The sequence below is a fragment of the Typopeltis vanoorti genome, chromosome 2 (genome assembly GCF_054136105.1).
Source record: "Typopeltis vanoorti isolate ZY-2024b chromosome 2, IOZ_Tvanoo_1.0, whole genome shotgun sequence".
Taxonomy (NCBI): domain Eukaryota; kingdom Metazoa; phylum Arthropoda; class Arachnida; order Uropygi; family Thelyphonidae; genus Typopeltis; species Typopeltis vanoorti.
This window is the reverse complement of record NC_143550.1, coordinates 12,600,349-12,613,300: the sequence shown is the minus strand read 5'-3', so window position 1 is coordinate 12,613,300 and position 12,952 is coordinate 12,600,349. Positions and strand designations below refer to the sequence as shown.

Sequence of the window (12,952 nt, the reverse complement as noted above, 5' to 3'; positions counted from 1 at the left end):
TATTACAAAGAATAAATATATAATCTGCCCACAGTATAGAGAGCTGTCATTGGAAGGCTGCCAAGAAGAGTCCATTCATGTTGAAAGGGAGAAAGAAATAAGGCGATGTACGAATTGATCACCAACATGCGAATTTACGTGCTTTATACGTAAAATTTTCCAACTGTTATACAATCAAAATAGTTATCACTTTAAAAACTACAATGATCATAAAAGAGAAGTTATTACTATTATTACTACACAACACCTCCAGGGAGTCCTAAGACTCATCGATGGAGGGCACCTACTCTACATCTCTCTGTGTCTGTCATCATCTACACCAGTGCCATCTACTCCTACCACCACTAGTATTTTCACACACAATCACAAACATCCATGCCCATGGTGGGATTCGAACCCACAGCCTTTTGGCTGGAGAGCAGATATGCTAACCACTCGGCCGACCAGGCTGGCTTAGTTAATTTTCCAAGTTAAGTTAATTTTCCAACAAGTAATAATAAACACTCATCCCACAATATGGATTGATTACCCTATTATCGGAATGGATTCTCCTTTTTCTGACATGCACAAAAGTGTCGAAGGGTCTTGAATCTGTGGACTTACTATACCTAATATTGAATATATATAAAAATAATGAAATAAAAATAAATGAAAAGTTGTCTGAAAAACAATCTATAAACCAAGGAGTAAGACAGGGATGTCCTCTGTCTCCAACACTTTTCAATATTTACATTAATGAAATATTAATGCAGTGGAACAGCTTAAACAATCAAGGTATAGAAATTTCCCAGAATAACAAAATAAATACGCCATTATTTGCAGATGATCAGATAATATCAGATAAGGAAGACAATTTACAAAGAGCAATATATAATTTAAATATTATAGAACAGTTTGGAATGAAAATTTCCATAGATAAAACTAAAACAATGGCATTTTGTAGACAAACTCCAGTTAGAAGCAAAATAGTTATTAATAATAAAATAATAGAACAGATAAATACTTTCGATTATCTTGGATGTGAAATATCATATGAAGGAGAAAAAGATATAAAATTAAAAACTTCAAAATTTTTACAGATTATAGCCTGATAAATAGAACACTCAACCCAAATATAGTACAAAAAGAAACAAAGAAACATGCTTGAAAATATACAATACTTTAGCAGTGCCCACATTATTATATGGCAGTGAAATTTGAGCAATAAACAAACAAGATAAACAAAGAATAAAAACAAGTGAAATGAGATTTATGAGAACAACTGCAAAATACACATTATTAGATCAAAAAAGGAACGAAGACATTTTAAAAGATTTAAAAACATAATCAATAGAAGAAAAACTAAACAATTATAAACAAAAATGGATTGACCACGTAAACCGAATGGCCAACACCCGACATCCTAAACAAATACTAAAATATAAGCCAATTGGAAAGAGAAGGCAGGGTAGACCTCAAAAAAGGATATTGGCTCCATATCTATACCCATAATTAGTTATGATGATGATGAGTGGCAGATTAATTTTTCTTAAATCATTTGAACAGGTGAATCAGTACATAACATTTTCCAGTCTTCCAATAATTTTTATGCATTACCAATTGACAAACTGCTTTCTATAATCTACCTTTGCGGGATCTGAACTACTTGATGTATGATTCACATGATTCATTAAAATAAGCCTTGGTTCTTATGCCTCTGATTCATAACTTTTATTCTTTTCCACCTCTTCTTATGCCCATCTATAGTGGTGATGGGGTAATGCTCTCTTGTATGTGGGGATTACCAAAATGAATAAATAAAATTCTAGACTATCTGCTTTAAAGGAAGCTTTAAGAAATCATGGTGCTAAAAGCTAATAAGTGTAGCATTCTGTTATTTTAGACATATAACACAAGGAAAATAAAAACTAACAACCTCATCTGGACCAAAGAAATTAATGACAAGCTTTTTTCATGACATCTGGATGTTTCAGATGTTTATAAGCAGTGATATACACATACTTGCCACTGAATTAGAAACCTTTATACCGATGTATGTAAATGTAACTTACACAGTGTATATGAGAAATACTTGGTCACATGCATCAACATGAATTCTAGGGAACTAATTAAAATGGCTGCGGGTCAGTGATCATCACAATGGGATAAACAAGGAATCTTTCAGAGTTCGATAAAGGGCTTATTGTGGGTTCCCATCTGGCTAGAGCCACAATTCACATTTTTTAAAAGGTGAGCTAACCCAAGTGTTTAATCAGGAAAAATAACCCACAGTGATTGTCTAAGAGGCATAACTGTGGTCCTAAGACATTCTTTCAAGAACCAGATTGCCTTTATCTAAGAAGGCTTGTATGGACAAACAGAACGTCCCGTGTGCTGGAAGTTCTCAAAATATAAAAAATAAATAGATCGCATCTTATCTGGCCCCAAAAAATGCCAGCTGAAAAAAGGACCTCTAAGTTTCTTAATTTCATCTAAACTTCTCTAATAAAAGTGACGGTTAACCAACTAGCCAACCTGGTTGGCTGGGTAGATAACATACCTGCTCTGCAATCAACAGGTTGTGGGTACGAATCCCACCTTGGGCTTGGATGTTTGTAAAAGCCTGCTCTAGATGAGCATAATAGTTCTTTGAGTTTATAAGGCTTGTCTTGATTGATTTAAAAAAGAAATAGTTCTTTATCCTGAAAACTACTTTTTTGTTATGCAAGTCTTGAAAATAACTGTAGCTTTCCTAAGCGATACAATGTTCAAACAGAACAAAATGTTCAATATGATTATTGAAGATTTTGCTCTTGCATTCTTTCTTAAAAGACTTCTAGAAAAAAAAAGTTACATGAAATACTCCTTTTTCCTCTTAATATGCAAAGTATTTCCAAGGAAAAATAAATCAACCATTAAAAAAAAATCTAGTCATATCTATTTTCCAAAAACAACCATTAAATCATCACTATTCTAATGGAACATTTAATATCTGATAAACATTTTTCTTCCACATAAGAAACTTCATTTATTGAGTTCCAAAGCTTTTTTAATTTCTCCCACAACTGTTATTCCAGTTACATTTGTAATGCTGTAACTAATAACTTTTTAATGTCTTTCTTTATGAATGACTACTACTACTAATGGAACTTTCCTCTAACTGCCAAAGTGTGTCTCATGGCACCCTGGGGTGCTGCAGCAAAAACTTAGTAGCTGTTTGAATAGACTTTTTTTTTTTTTTTTGAGGAGCTACTAAGTTTTTAGGACACAAATACTTAGTAAGTAATTGGGACTTAACTACTTACTAAACAGAACTGTCAGGTATTGTTCTTTTGGCCTAGAGGCACTATGAAAAAATTACTGAGACACTAAGGGTGAAACGAATTTTGAAAGTTTAGAGAGCTATGCTGTAATTTGTTCCAAAAATGCTTCCATATCTCTACATATCTATACTTCTCATAGTTCTATATCTCTCAGCATTTTTTACTAATTACTATATTCTTTTCACTTGCACAGGCTCTAGCACGCATCATACTCCAGTTTCTGCTTCAGTTATAAAGTGAGACAAGCTGCCACCATTACATGTTATTTTCATGCTGCTTTGCTTGAAAGCAGTAAAATCTCACACTTTCGGTTAACTAAGTCTTTTTAACTGACATATTTTAAACATATACAAACATTAAACTATGATACTTATTTTGGCCAGACTGAATTACAATCAATCAAATTCATTTCATTAAAAATTAGGCCACACGTAATTGTAATTCTTTTTTTTATATATAGTTGTGCACTGTTAATATAATAATATTAACAGTGCATAACTATTTAAAAAAAAAATACAATTCATTTGTGCTTTTGTTCATTCATATTTGTACCTTTTTATGATAAAAAGTACAAATATGAGCAATTTAAAACAGAATATTTAAGTTTACATTTATTTAATTAAATAAAAATATTGGAGAATATTTGTATGCTTATATTGATAGTCATCATCATCATCATCATCATCATCATCAAATTCCTGCCATGTACCCTCAAGGGGTGTACAGGATATGACAGTACTACATGAAAAAATTACATCATTACTAACTTCCTATCTACAATTTTCCTCCAAATCAGTCTGTTACTTGTCAAGACTCCAACATTATCAGATCTTATATTTCTATCGTCTAAGGCACTTTGTACCGTATCAATCCACCTATATCTTGGTCTTCCTCTGGGTCGTTTTCCTGCCAACCTGGCAGAGAACACTTGTTTTGCTAATCTTTCCTCTCCCATTCTATTTAAGTGACCATACCATCTGAGATTAGCTCTGCTAACGCATTCCTGGATGCTGACAATGTCAAGTTCTTTCCTAATATCCTCATTTTTAATATGATATTGCCATTGATGCCATCTGTTCACACCTCTAATCTTTCTCAGGACTCTCATATCTGCGGTTTCTAGTCTTTGGTCAAGTGTTTTACTTCTGACCCAGCTCTCAGATCCATAAGTTAAAATTGGTTTGAACACAGTCTTGTATACAGCTAATTTAGTGTTCCAACTAATTTCTTTCTTATTCCATATGAATTTATTCAATTGACTTCCCACCATACCAGCTTTGCTGATTCTGTTGTCTATTTCTATATTTAGTTTACCATCTTCAGTAAAAATTGTGCCTAAGTAGCTGAAATGTTTTACTTGTTCCACAGGTTCTCCATTCACAACACAGTTGACATTTTCAATGATTCTGCCTATTTTCATTGTCTTTGTCTTTTTATTGCTGACCTTCACACCATATCTATTACAACAGCTATTCAATTTAGTCAGAGAATCTTGCAGACTTGTAGCGGATTTATTTAGAAGTATAACATCATCCGCATAAAGCAAAGAGCTGACATTAACATCTCCAATTTTGATATCAGGTTTAATACCACATTCCTTCATAATGTGATCCATATAGATAATGAATAACAGAGGGGATAATGTACATCGTTGTCTCACACCAGATTTAACATTAAACCATCTTCCTGTACTTCCTTCAATTCTAACTGCTGACTCACAACTCAAATAAAGACTAAGTATTGCTTGATATAATGCCCCATTGACACCATATAACTGCAGCGTATTGAATAGCTTCTCTCTTGGCACCTTGTCATATGCCTTTTCCAAATCGACAAAACTTAAATACAGATCTTTATTATATTCCCATGCTTTCTCGACTATTTGTCATAAAGTGAAGATCTGATCCTGACAGCCTCTATTTGGCCTGAATCCAGCTTGTTCTTCACCAAGCTTTTCTTCCACAATTCTTCTCAACCGTTTCTCAAGTATACTTGCATAGATCTTGCCAGGAACACTCAGTAGGGAAATACCTCTGTAATTCTCACATTCAGTTTTATTTCCCTTTTTATATATGGGTACTATGAGAGCTCTACTCCAATCATCGGGAATTCGTCCCTCTGTCCAGGCTTTCTGAACTATGCAGTGCAGCCACTGTAAGACTCTTATACCACCATACTTCAGCATTTCTGGTCGAATATCATCTACTCCTGCTGCCTTTCCACATTTCAAGCCTTTGATGGCTTTTTCTACTTCAAGTATGGATATGTATTCCTGACTGCATGCCTGGTCAGTGTTTTTTATCACTGTGCTGTCATCACTGCTTGTTTCATTTAGCAGTTTTTCAAAGTAATTACTCCATACTTCAAGGATATCTTTTTCTCCTGTTTTCATTTCACCTTTATCATCTCTAATTCCTTTTACAGCACTCTTTCCTCCATTCCTAAGCTTCTTCAACAACCTCCAGAACATTTTGCCACCTTCTTGATATTTATTTTCTATATTCTTGCCAAAGTCCTCCCATGACTTTTGTTTAGCTAGTTTTACACACTGTTTAGCTTTCTTACATTTGTCTCTGTATTCTGTAAGAGTAAAAGCTGACTTATTTGCCAGGAACTTTTGATATGCTTTCTTCTTTTCCTTCACTGCCTCTTTAACTTCCTGTGTCCACCAGGGAGTTCTGATTTTTTTATCTTTGCACACAACCTCACCACATGCCTCTCTGGCAGAATCAATCAATGTTTCCTTCAGAGTTTGCCACTGAATCTCCAAGGTTTGATTCCTGTTCTCAAACTCTTTCATTTTCTTTTCAATAATATTTCTGTATTTTAGTCTACAGTTTACATCTGAGAGCTGCTCAACTTTTATTCGCTTTAAAACTTTCTTACATGTTATTCTTTTCAATATGAAATTCAATTTTATCCTGCTCAAGACTAAATAGTGATCACTTCCAATTTCAAATCCTCTGTACACTCTGGTGTCCTGCACCAGGGAGAAAACATCACTATCAACAATAACATAGTCAATGAGACTTTTCTTATTCCTAGCCTCTTCTCTCCATGTGAATTTGTGCACATTTTTATGTTGGAACATGGTGTTAGTAATAACCAGTCCATGTCCTGAGCAGAAATCCAACAGATATTTGCCATTATTATTAGCTTTGCTCTTTTCTCCAAATTTTCTCAAAATATTTTTGTATGTCTCACAATCATTTCCTACTCTACTATTTAGATCCCCAACAAGGACCAACTTTTCCTTTTTCATTGTGTCAGTTGCTTTTTCTAAAGCCTCAAAAAATTCCTCCACTTCTACCTTAGTAGAACCTTCTGTGGGACCATAGGCACAAATAAGTCTCATTGTCCAGTTCCCCATTCTCATATTTGCCCACATTACTCTACTTGAGACTGACTGCCATTCAAGAAGATTAGCCTCGTATTTTGTGTTGAATACTATGGCTACTCCTTCTTTTCCTTGATTGTTATTGCCTGAATATAACATTTTGTATTTATTGCTGAGAAAGATCTCACCAGTTTTGGTCTTTTTTGTTTCAGTCACCCCTATTATGTCGATCTGGTACTTATCTAATTCCTCAGCTAGCTCCATTTCTTTGCCATTCAGGCTTCTTACATTGATAGTACCGATCTTTAACTCTGGTGATGTTGAGTTGGGGTTTGTTTTCAGATTTGTTCCAGTAGCTGACTTTTCGCTGTTCGCCCTGGTTCCCTGACGAAAACAACGGGGGCCTTGTTTAACCGGGCGACGCCCCAGCCGGCATGAAATTTTGTCATGTTGTACCATCATTTTTTATTTTGGTTTAACCAATAAGAATACAATTTGGTCGGCTAAATCCCAAATTGCCAGCCCATCCTCATTCGTTCAGTATCAAAGTAGATACCCAACAGGGTGCACCACGAGAAGGTGAGGATTGGACATTAGGTCAGAAGCCCTGGTCGGTTCTCCGCATTCCTTTAAAGGCTATGTGGAGGTCTCCTCTCAGTTATACAGCTTTGACCCTTAAGCACCCCTGATATTGATAGTCTACAGAACATAATGGAGAAGATGAAAGATGGTAACACATGTGGCAATGATAACACAGCAATAGAAAGGATTAAGACCACTAAAGAAATTGCTGCTGATAAATTGCAAGTGATCTTTAATAATGTACTTAGCATATGAAAAGATATCCATATAACTGAAAGAAAGCAATCATAACCTTAATTCCAAATCAAGGCTTAAATTTGTGGACTTTAAAATAGTCCACCAAATTTTTGTAAAATTGTGATGAACAGCATTTCAAGTGAACAGAAAAGATATTAGGGTTTGAGCAAGGTAGTTTTAAAAAACAGGTGGAAGTACTAAACATCACACTTTTTCTTTAAAGAGAAACACTGAACAAAGTATAAAATTTAGAAATTTCTTATACCTAAATTTTATCAATTTTCCTTGATTTTAGCACTATTGATAGACATTTTAACAATTATTACAAAAACTATAGAGGATTCCTGATAAATCCTAATAAATACAAGAATAATAAAAAATGTATAAAGAAACTAAAAGTTCTGTTATTGCACAACAACATCATCAGAATGATCTGAGATAACAACATGTGCCAGACAGGGATGATAAATGTCTGGACTAATTTTTAATCAATTAATGACTGGATTATGAAAATAGTTACAAGGAGAGATATAAAATGGAATCTCATCACAACTGGAATATTAGTATCACGTAGATGACAGTTTTAACATCATCATCAGACAAAACAAAATAAATCCAGTGAAATAAAACACGTATGGAAATGGAAACTGTACTGAGAATGAACAGAGGAGAAATTTCAAGAATAGCTTAAAGAAATCATAACCTTAAATCATAACTTAATTCATTCATACAGAACATATGCTAGACATAAATATCAGAAGGGAAATAAAGAGAAGGCTTAAACTAACTTGGCAAAGAATGACAGAAAAAGAAAGATTGCTGGAGAGCAGAGAATTAGTTGCAAGAGACAGGGCTAAGTGTAGAACATGGATTTCATTATAGGACACAAAGAGGATAGGTAGGTAGATATATCAATTATATCAAAATTGAGCTAATAAGTATATTAGCTCAAATTTTGCAAGCTTCCTCATAATTTCAATACTTATGGAACAATGTCTATGACTTTCTTTTATCACTGTTCCTATCTTACTTTGCACAAACAAATTAATTTTAAGCAACTCTGAAGCAGTCAGTAGTGACTGAAGGCCTAGGTTTTAATTGTACCTAAGATACAAGGAGCATTTATATGAACTTTTAAACTAAAGATGGGTTAGCCAGTCTCAAACAATAATGGCAAGGTTTCTTCTCCATGAAACTTGTATCTCATTCTCTACATAGCAGACAAATTTTGAGTGGACAGCATAGCTGCATTTCAACCAGAAGGGCATGGATTCAAATCCCATTGCAGATGTGGATGTTTATAATGTCCATAGGTAACAGATGAATTTAATCAACTAGTACAAGCCATCTTGCTTACTGGCTTGAAAAGTTTCCTGTTTATTCTCTAATAAACAGTAGGGATAATCCAGCATGGTTGCTGGATTATTCCTAAACTCATTCATGATACTAATGTACTGAGTAAAGATGAGTTAGCTGTTTTCAATATAAAACTATCTAAATACTCGGAAACCACTTACTATCCTCCATTATAAGAAAGTTGTCCACTATGCTGAAAACCAAGATTTGATTTTCAGCATAAACTTCAAGAGCACCACATCATTCCAAAATTTACCTCGAGAAGTATATCTTTTAGAGGAGTATGGTGTCAGCACAGTTATATGGACTTGCTAAGCTGTGAACTCACTCAGGCTGAATAAGATAATTTCTTTACATGCCTCACAGGGTAAACTGGCAGCATGGCAAACTTACCACAGAATAACTCCTCAATTCCCCAAGTCTGGAGATGGAGAGCACAGGATGATGTTGGGACTTAGATCTCTTATGGCTCCATGTGTAGACCCAGATCTTGCACTGATTTCAGTGTGAAGGTAGAAAAATAAAATAAAATTTACAACCTTTTGTGTATGGGATTTATATAAAAACTGGTCAAAGAATATATGCACCAATAGATGTATCAGATAGTGGTAGCATTAAATGAGCATAAATAATCATACCGTTAAATTTATGAAATTCGAAATGCCAAATTGCTTGGTTGTGAGAGGCATCTAGTCATGTTTACTGTAGATTGAATACAAATTAAATTCATAACAAGGCAAAAGAAAATAAATGTCACTGTGAATTTACAGTATTATATTACTCACATGTAATCTACCTCTGAGCTCTCTCTCATTTCTCATCTTCACATAAATTCTCTCATCCAAGCTCAAACGAATAAGATCTAAAGGTTCTTCAACTGCATTTGCTGCAACCTTATAGCAAAAATAATTAAATATTAAAAATAAACATTTAAAATACTAATAATGAATATAATTTTAAAATCATAATATATAATTAATGAAAAATATAAAAAAATAAATAAATGAATGAATGAAAAAGTATACTGTATTATCAATTAATATGGAACCAAAACAGAGTATACAGCAAAGTAATGTCTACAAAGAAACTGAATCAACCTGAACATAATATAATTTAATGTTGAATTAAGATGAATTAAATACAATTGAGAATAACTAAATATACTGAATATATATTAATTATCACGATCATTTTCTAGTGTATGTAATGAATGATTGCATACCATGATAACACTTACTGTGATCTGATTTTTTATTTTTATTTTTTATTTTTGAATGTATTAAAAGAAAATCTTGGTTAAATCCACTAGTCCAGGTTTTTCATAAAGTTGTGAATCCTCCCACCACCAAAGATTAAGTGAGTGAAACTTATATCATCTATCAGCAACAAGTCTGTACTGGAGCAAAATGAAACTACATGTCCACTACAGAACATATTATGCCAGAATTACTTTTTCAATCCCATATATATATATATATATATATATATATATATATATATATATATATATATATAGTGTGGTCAAGTGAAGAAAGAAGCAATGTATTAATATGAGTCTTAAAAAGTTGGGAATTTCTATGTATTGGGGAAAAAAACGATATGCAGGGAAACTGCTTCAAAGAAAATAGATGGATGGAGTGAAGGATGATGATAAATTCATTTGGTGTGTCTAGAGTTGAACAGTGTATGGTTATTGACCAGTTGCTTTTCTAATTCTCACATGATTAGAAGTGGAGAAATGGTAGCAGGATGGTAGAGGAATGAGTTATTACTCATTTGTTTTTGTTTCCAGTTACTCAGAGAGAGAGAGAGAGAGAAAGAGAACAATTCAATATTTTGTCTCATGTTATGCCAGATAACAAGATGCATTGTACAGTGGTAACACATCAAGGGATTTCGCTCATGGAGTATGTACAGAAATGTGATTTGGGATTTTGGACCATTTGAATAATTTCCATTATTAAAAGCCAACTTTTAGTGATTCACTTCATAAAACTGTACGAGTCAGCAATTGTTTACCTAATTAGGATGCACCAATAAAAATAGAGAAGTCATGTTATCTGTTTCAAACAAATCAGCACACCTAAAAGTGTATGGCTGTGAATATGAAACCTTATATCACTGAACAAGCAGAAAGAGATGACTGTGTGGCTATTTTGAACAATTTAGCATTTTTTTATTTACATTTTTTTCTATTAAATTGTATTTGAGTGTTAATTGTGTTTTATGAATTATCTACACGTAATCACAAGTAGTATTATTTATTAAATATACTACTAAATATTTCAGTTTGAAAATAACAAGCTGTCATCAGTGGTCTGAACAACATTTTTTACAAGGTGCATGCAAACAACTGAATTATTCAAAATAGTGATGTTAAATCGCTAATAGCATTATGTTTCACTGAAGAAAAGGTTAACCATAAAAGTGATTATAAAATAATTATATAATTTATAAATTCTTCTTCCTCCTAACATGGATTTCAGACCAGGTGGCCAGTTCCAGTCTCATACCATCTCTTTCTTGGTCTTCCAATTCTTCTTTTCCACTTATTTTATATTTGCATAATATTTTCGGTAGTCTGCTGTTGTCCATTCGATTTATAATTTATATTATCATCAAGAAAAAAAATTAATTTAATTTATAATATCATACTAACCAGATCATTAGATAGACCTACGTAGTATCCGGGGATTTCTTAGGATCATCTATCTTTGTAAATATCACTTATAATTATTGGCCTACACCAGTGATGGCGAACCTATGACACGTGTGTCAGCACTGACACACTTGAGGTTTTCAGGTGATGTTGAAAAATATCGGTATTGATATTCGGTTCATTGAAAGAATTATATTTTATAGTTAACCTATTTCTATTTTATTTTGTAGTTAGAGCTAAAGCTCTTCTAATAATTTTCTCTTCTACATACTCTTGTGAAACTCTATTTTCTGCCTTAAATAATATCAAATCGAAAGGGAGAAATAGATTGAGCAATGATATGAGTGCTGCCTGTGTAGCATTAAAATGTACACACTATAGCCCTTCTATAAAGCAACTTTCTTCCAGTACTCAGCAACAGAAAAGTCATTAAATGTAATGTAAGTTTGTAATTTCACTTTATTAAATTAATTGTATAATATGAATTCATAGATTTTATATCAATGTCCTATTAAATAAATAGCCTAATATGATATGTATAAGTCACCATCTATGATTATGTAGTTAAATTTATATAAATAGTCTAATTATGATATGGATAAGTCACCATCAATGATTATGTAGTTAAATTTATAATGCATGTATGCAAGTGGCACATCAACAACGTCAATATTTAAAAATAAAAAGATGTTTGACACACCTGGATAAAAAGGTTCACCATCACTGGCCTACACCTTGTTGTGGCATCAGGGTTTGCCACAACAAGGTGTAGTGGCAATGTCCCAATGACTGCGAGAGCAATGCTAGTGGTAGTTATTTTACCAGTAGGGCCTCCCAAGCCGGACTGGTCAAAGGTGAGGGTCCACACTAAGAGAGACACCCTGGTCCTCCAGGTTGGGGGGTTAAGCATGAGGCCGACAACCTCATCTTGTAAAAATTTACTTGTTAGGAACCAAGCACCAAATAAGTCTCAATATTGGACTGTACAAGATGGAACTAGACCTGTTGCTTGGAATAAAGGATTATGATTTGGAACGTGGAATGTCAAAAGCTTATGTAGAGCAGGTGTACTGCAAACTTTAAGTGATGAACTTAAAAAATGTAAAATAGATATAGTAGCAATTCAGGAAACTAAATGGATTGATAGTGGTGAACATAAATTAGGAGATTATTTGTTATTATATGGTGGAAATATCACAGGAAGACATGAACTAGGAATAGGATTTATGATACAAAGAAGGCTATGGGAGTCACTCATAAGTTTTGGGGCCATCAATGAAAGACTCAGTAAAATAAGACTGCTAACAAAAAAGTTCAAAATAACCTTAATTAATGCACATGCACCCACAGAGGAAACTGATCAGGATACCAAGGATGAATTCTATGATACTCTGGAAGGAATAATTGATGAAATACCAAACAATGACATAATTATACTTTCATCTTAGGAAGCTTAATGCAACCATATCTGTTAAGATT

The 12,952-nt window shown here is 33.4% G+C and overlaps 1 protein-coding gene across 1 annotated transcript in view; it reads right to left on the bottom strand.

Annotated features, from left to right (window-relative positions):
• Positions 1-12,952, bottom strand: part of LSm3 (U6 snRNA-associated Sm-like protein LSm3) — a 37,831-nt gene that overhangs the window by 13,588 nt on the left and 11,291 nt on the right. Inside the window, exon 2 of the mRNA XM_090403532.1 lies at positions 9,600-9,707. Within this exon, the coding sequence (XP_090259658.1) occupies positions 9,600-9,707 (108 nt within the window). The remainder of the gene's footprint in view (positions 1-9,599; positions 9,708-12,952) is intronic.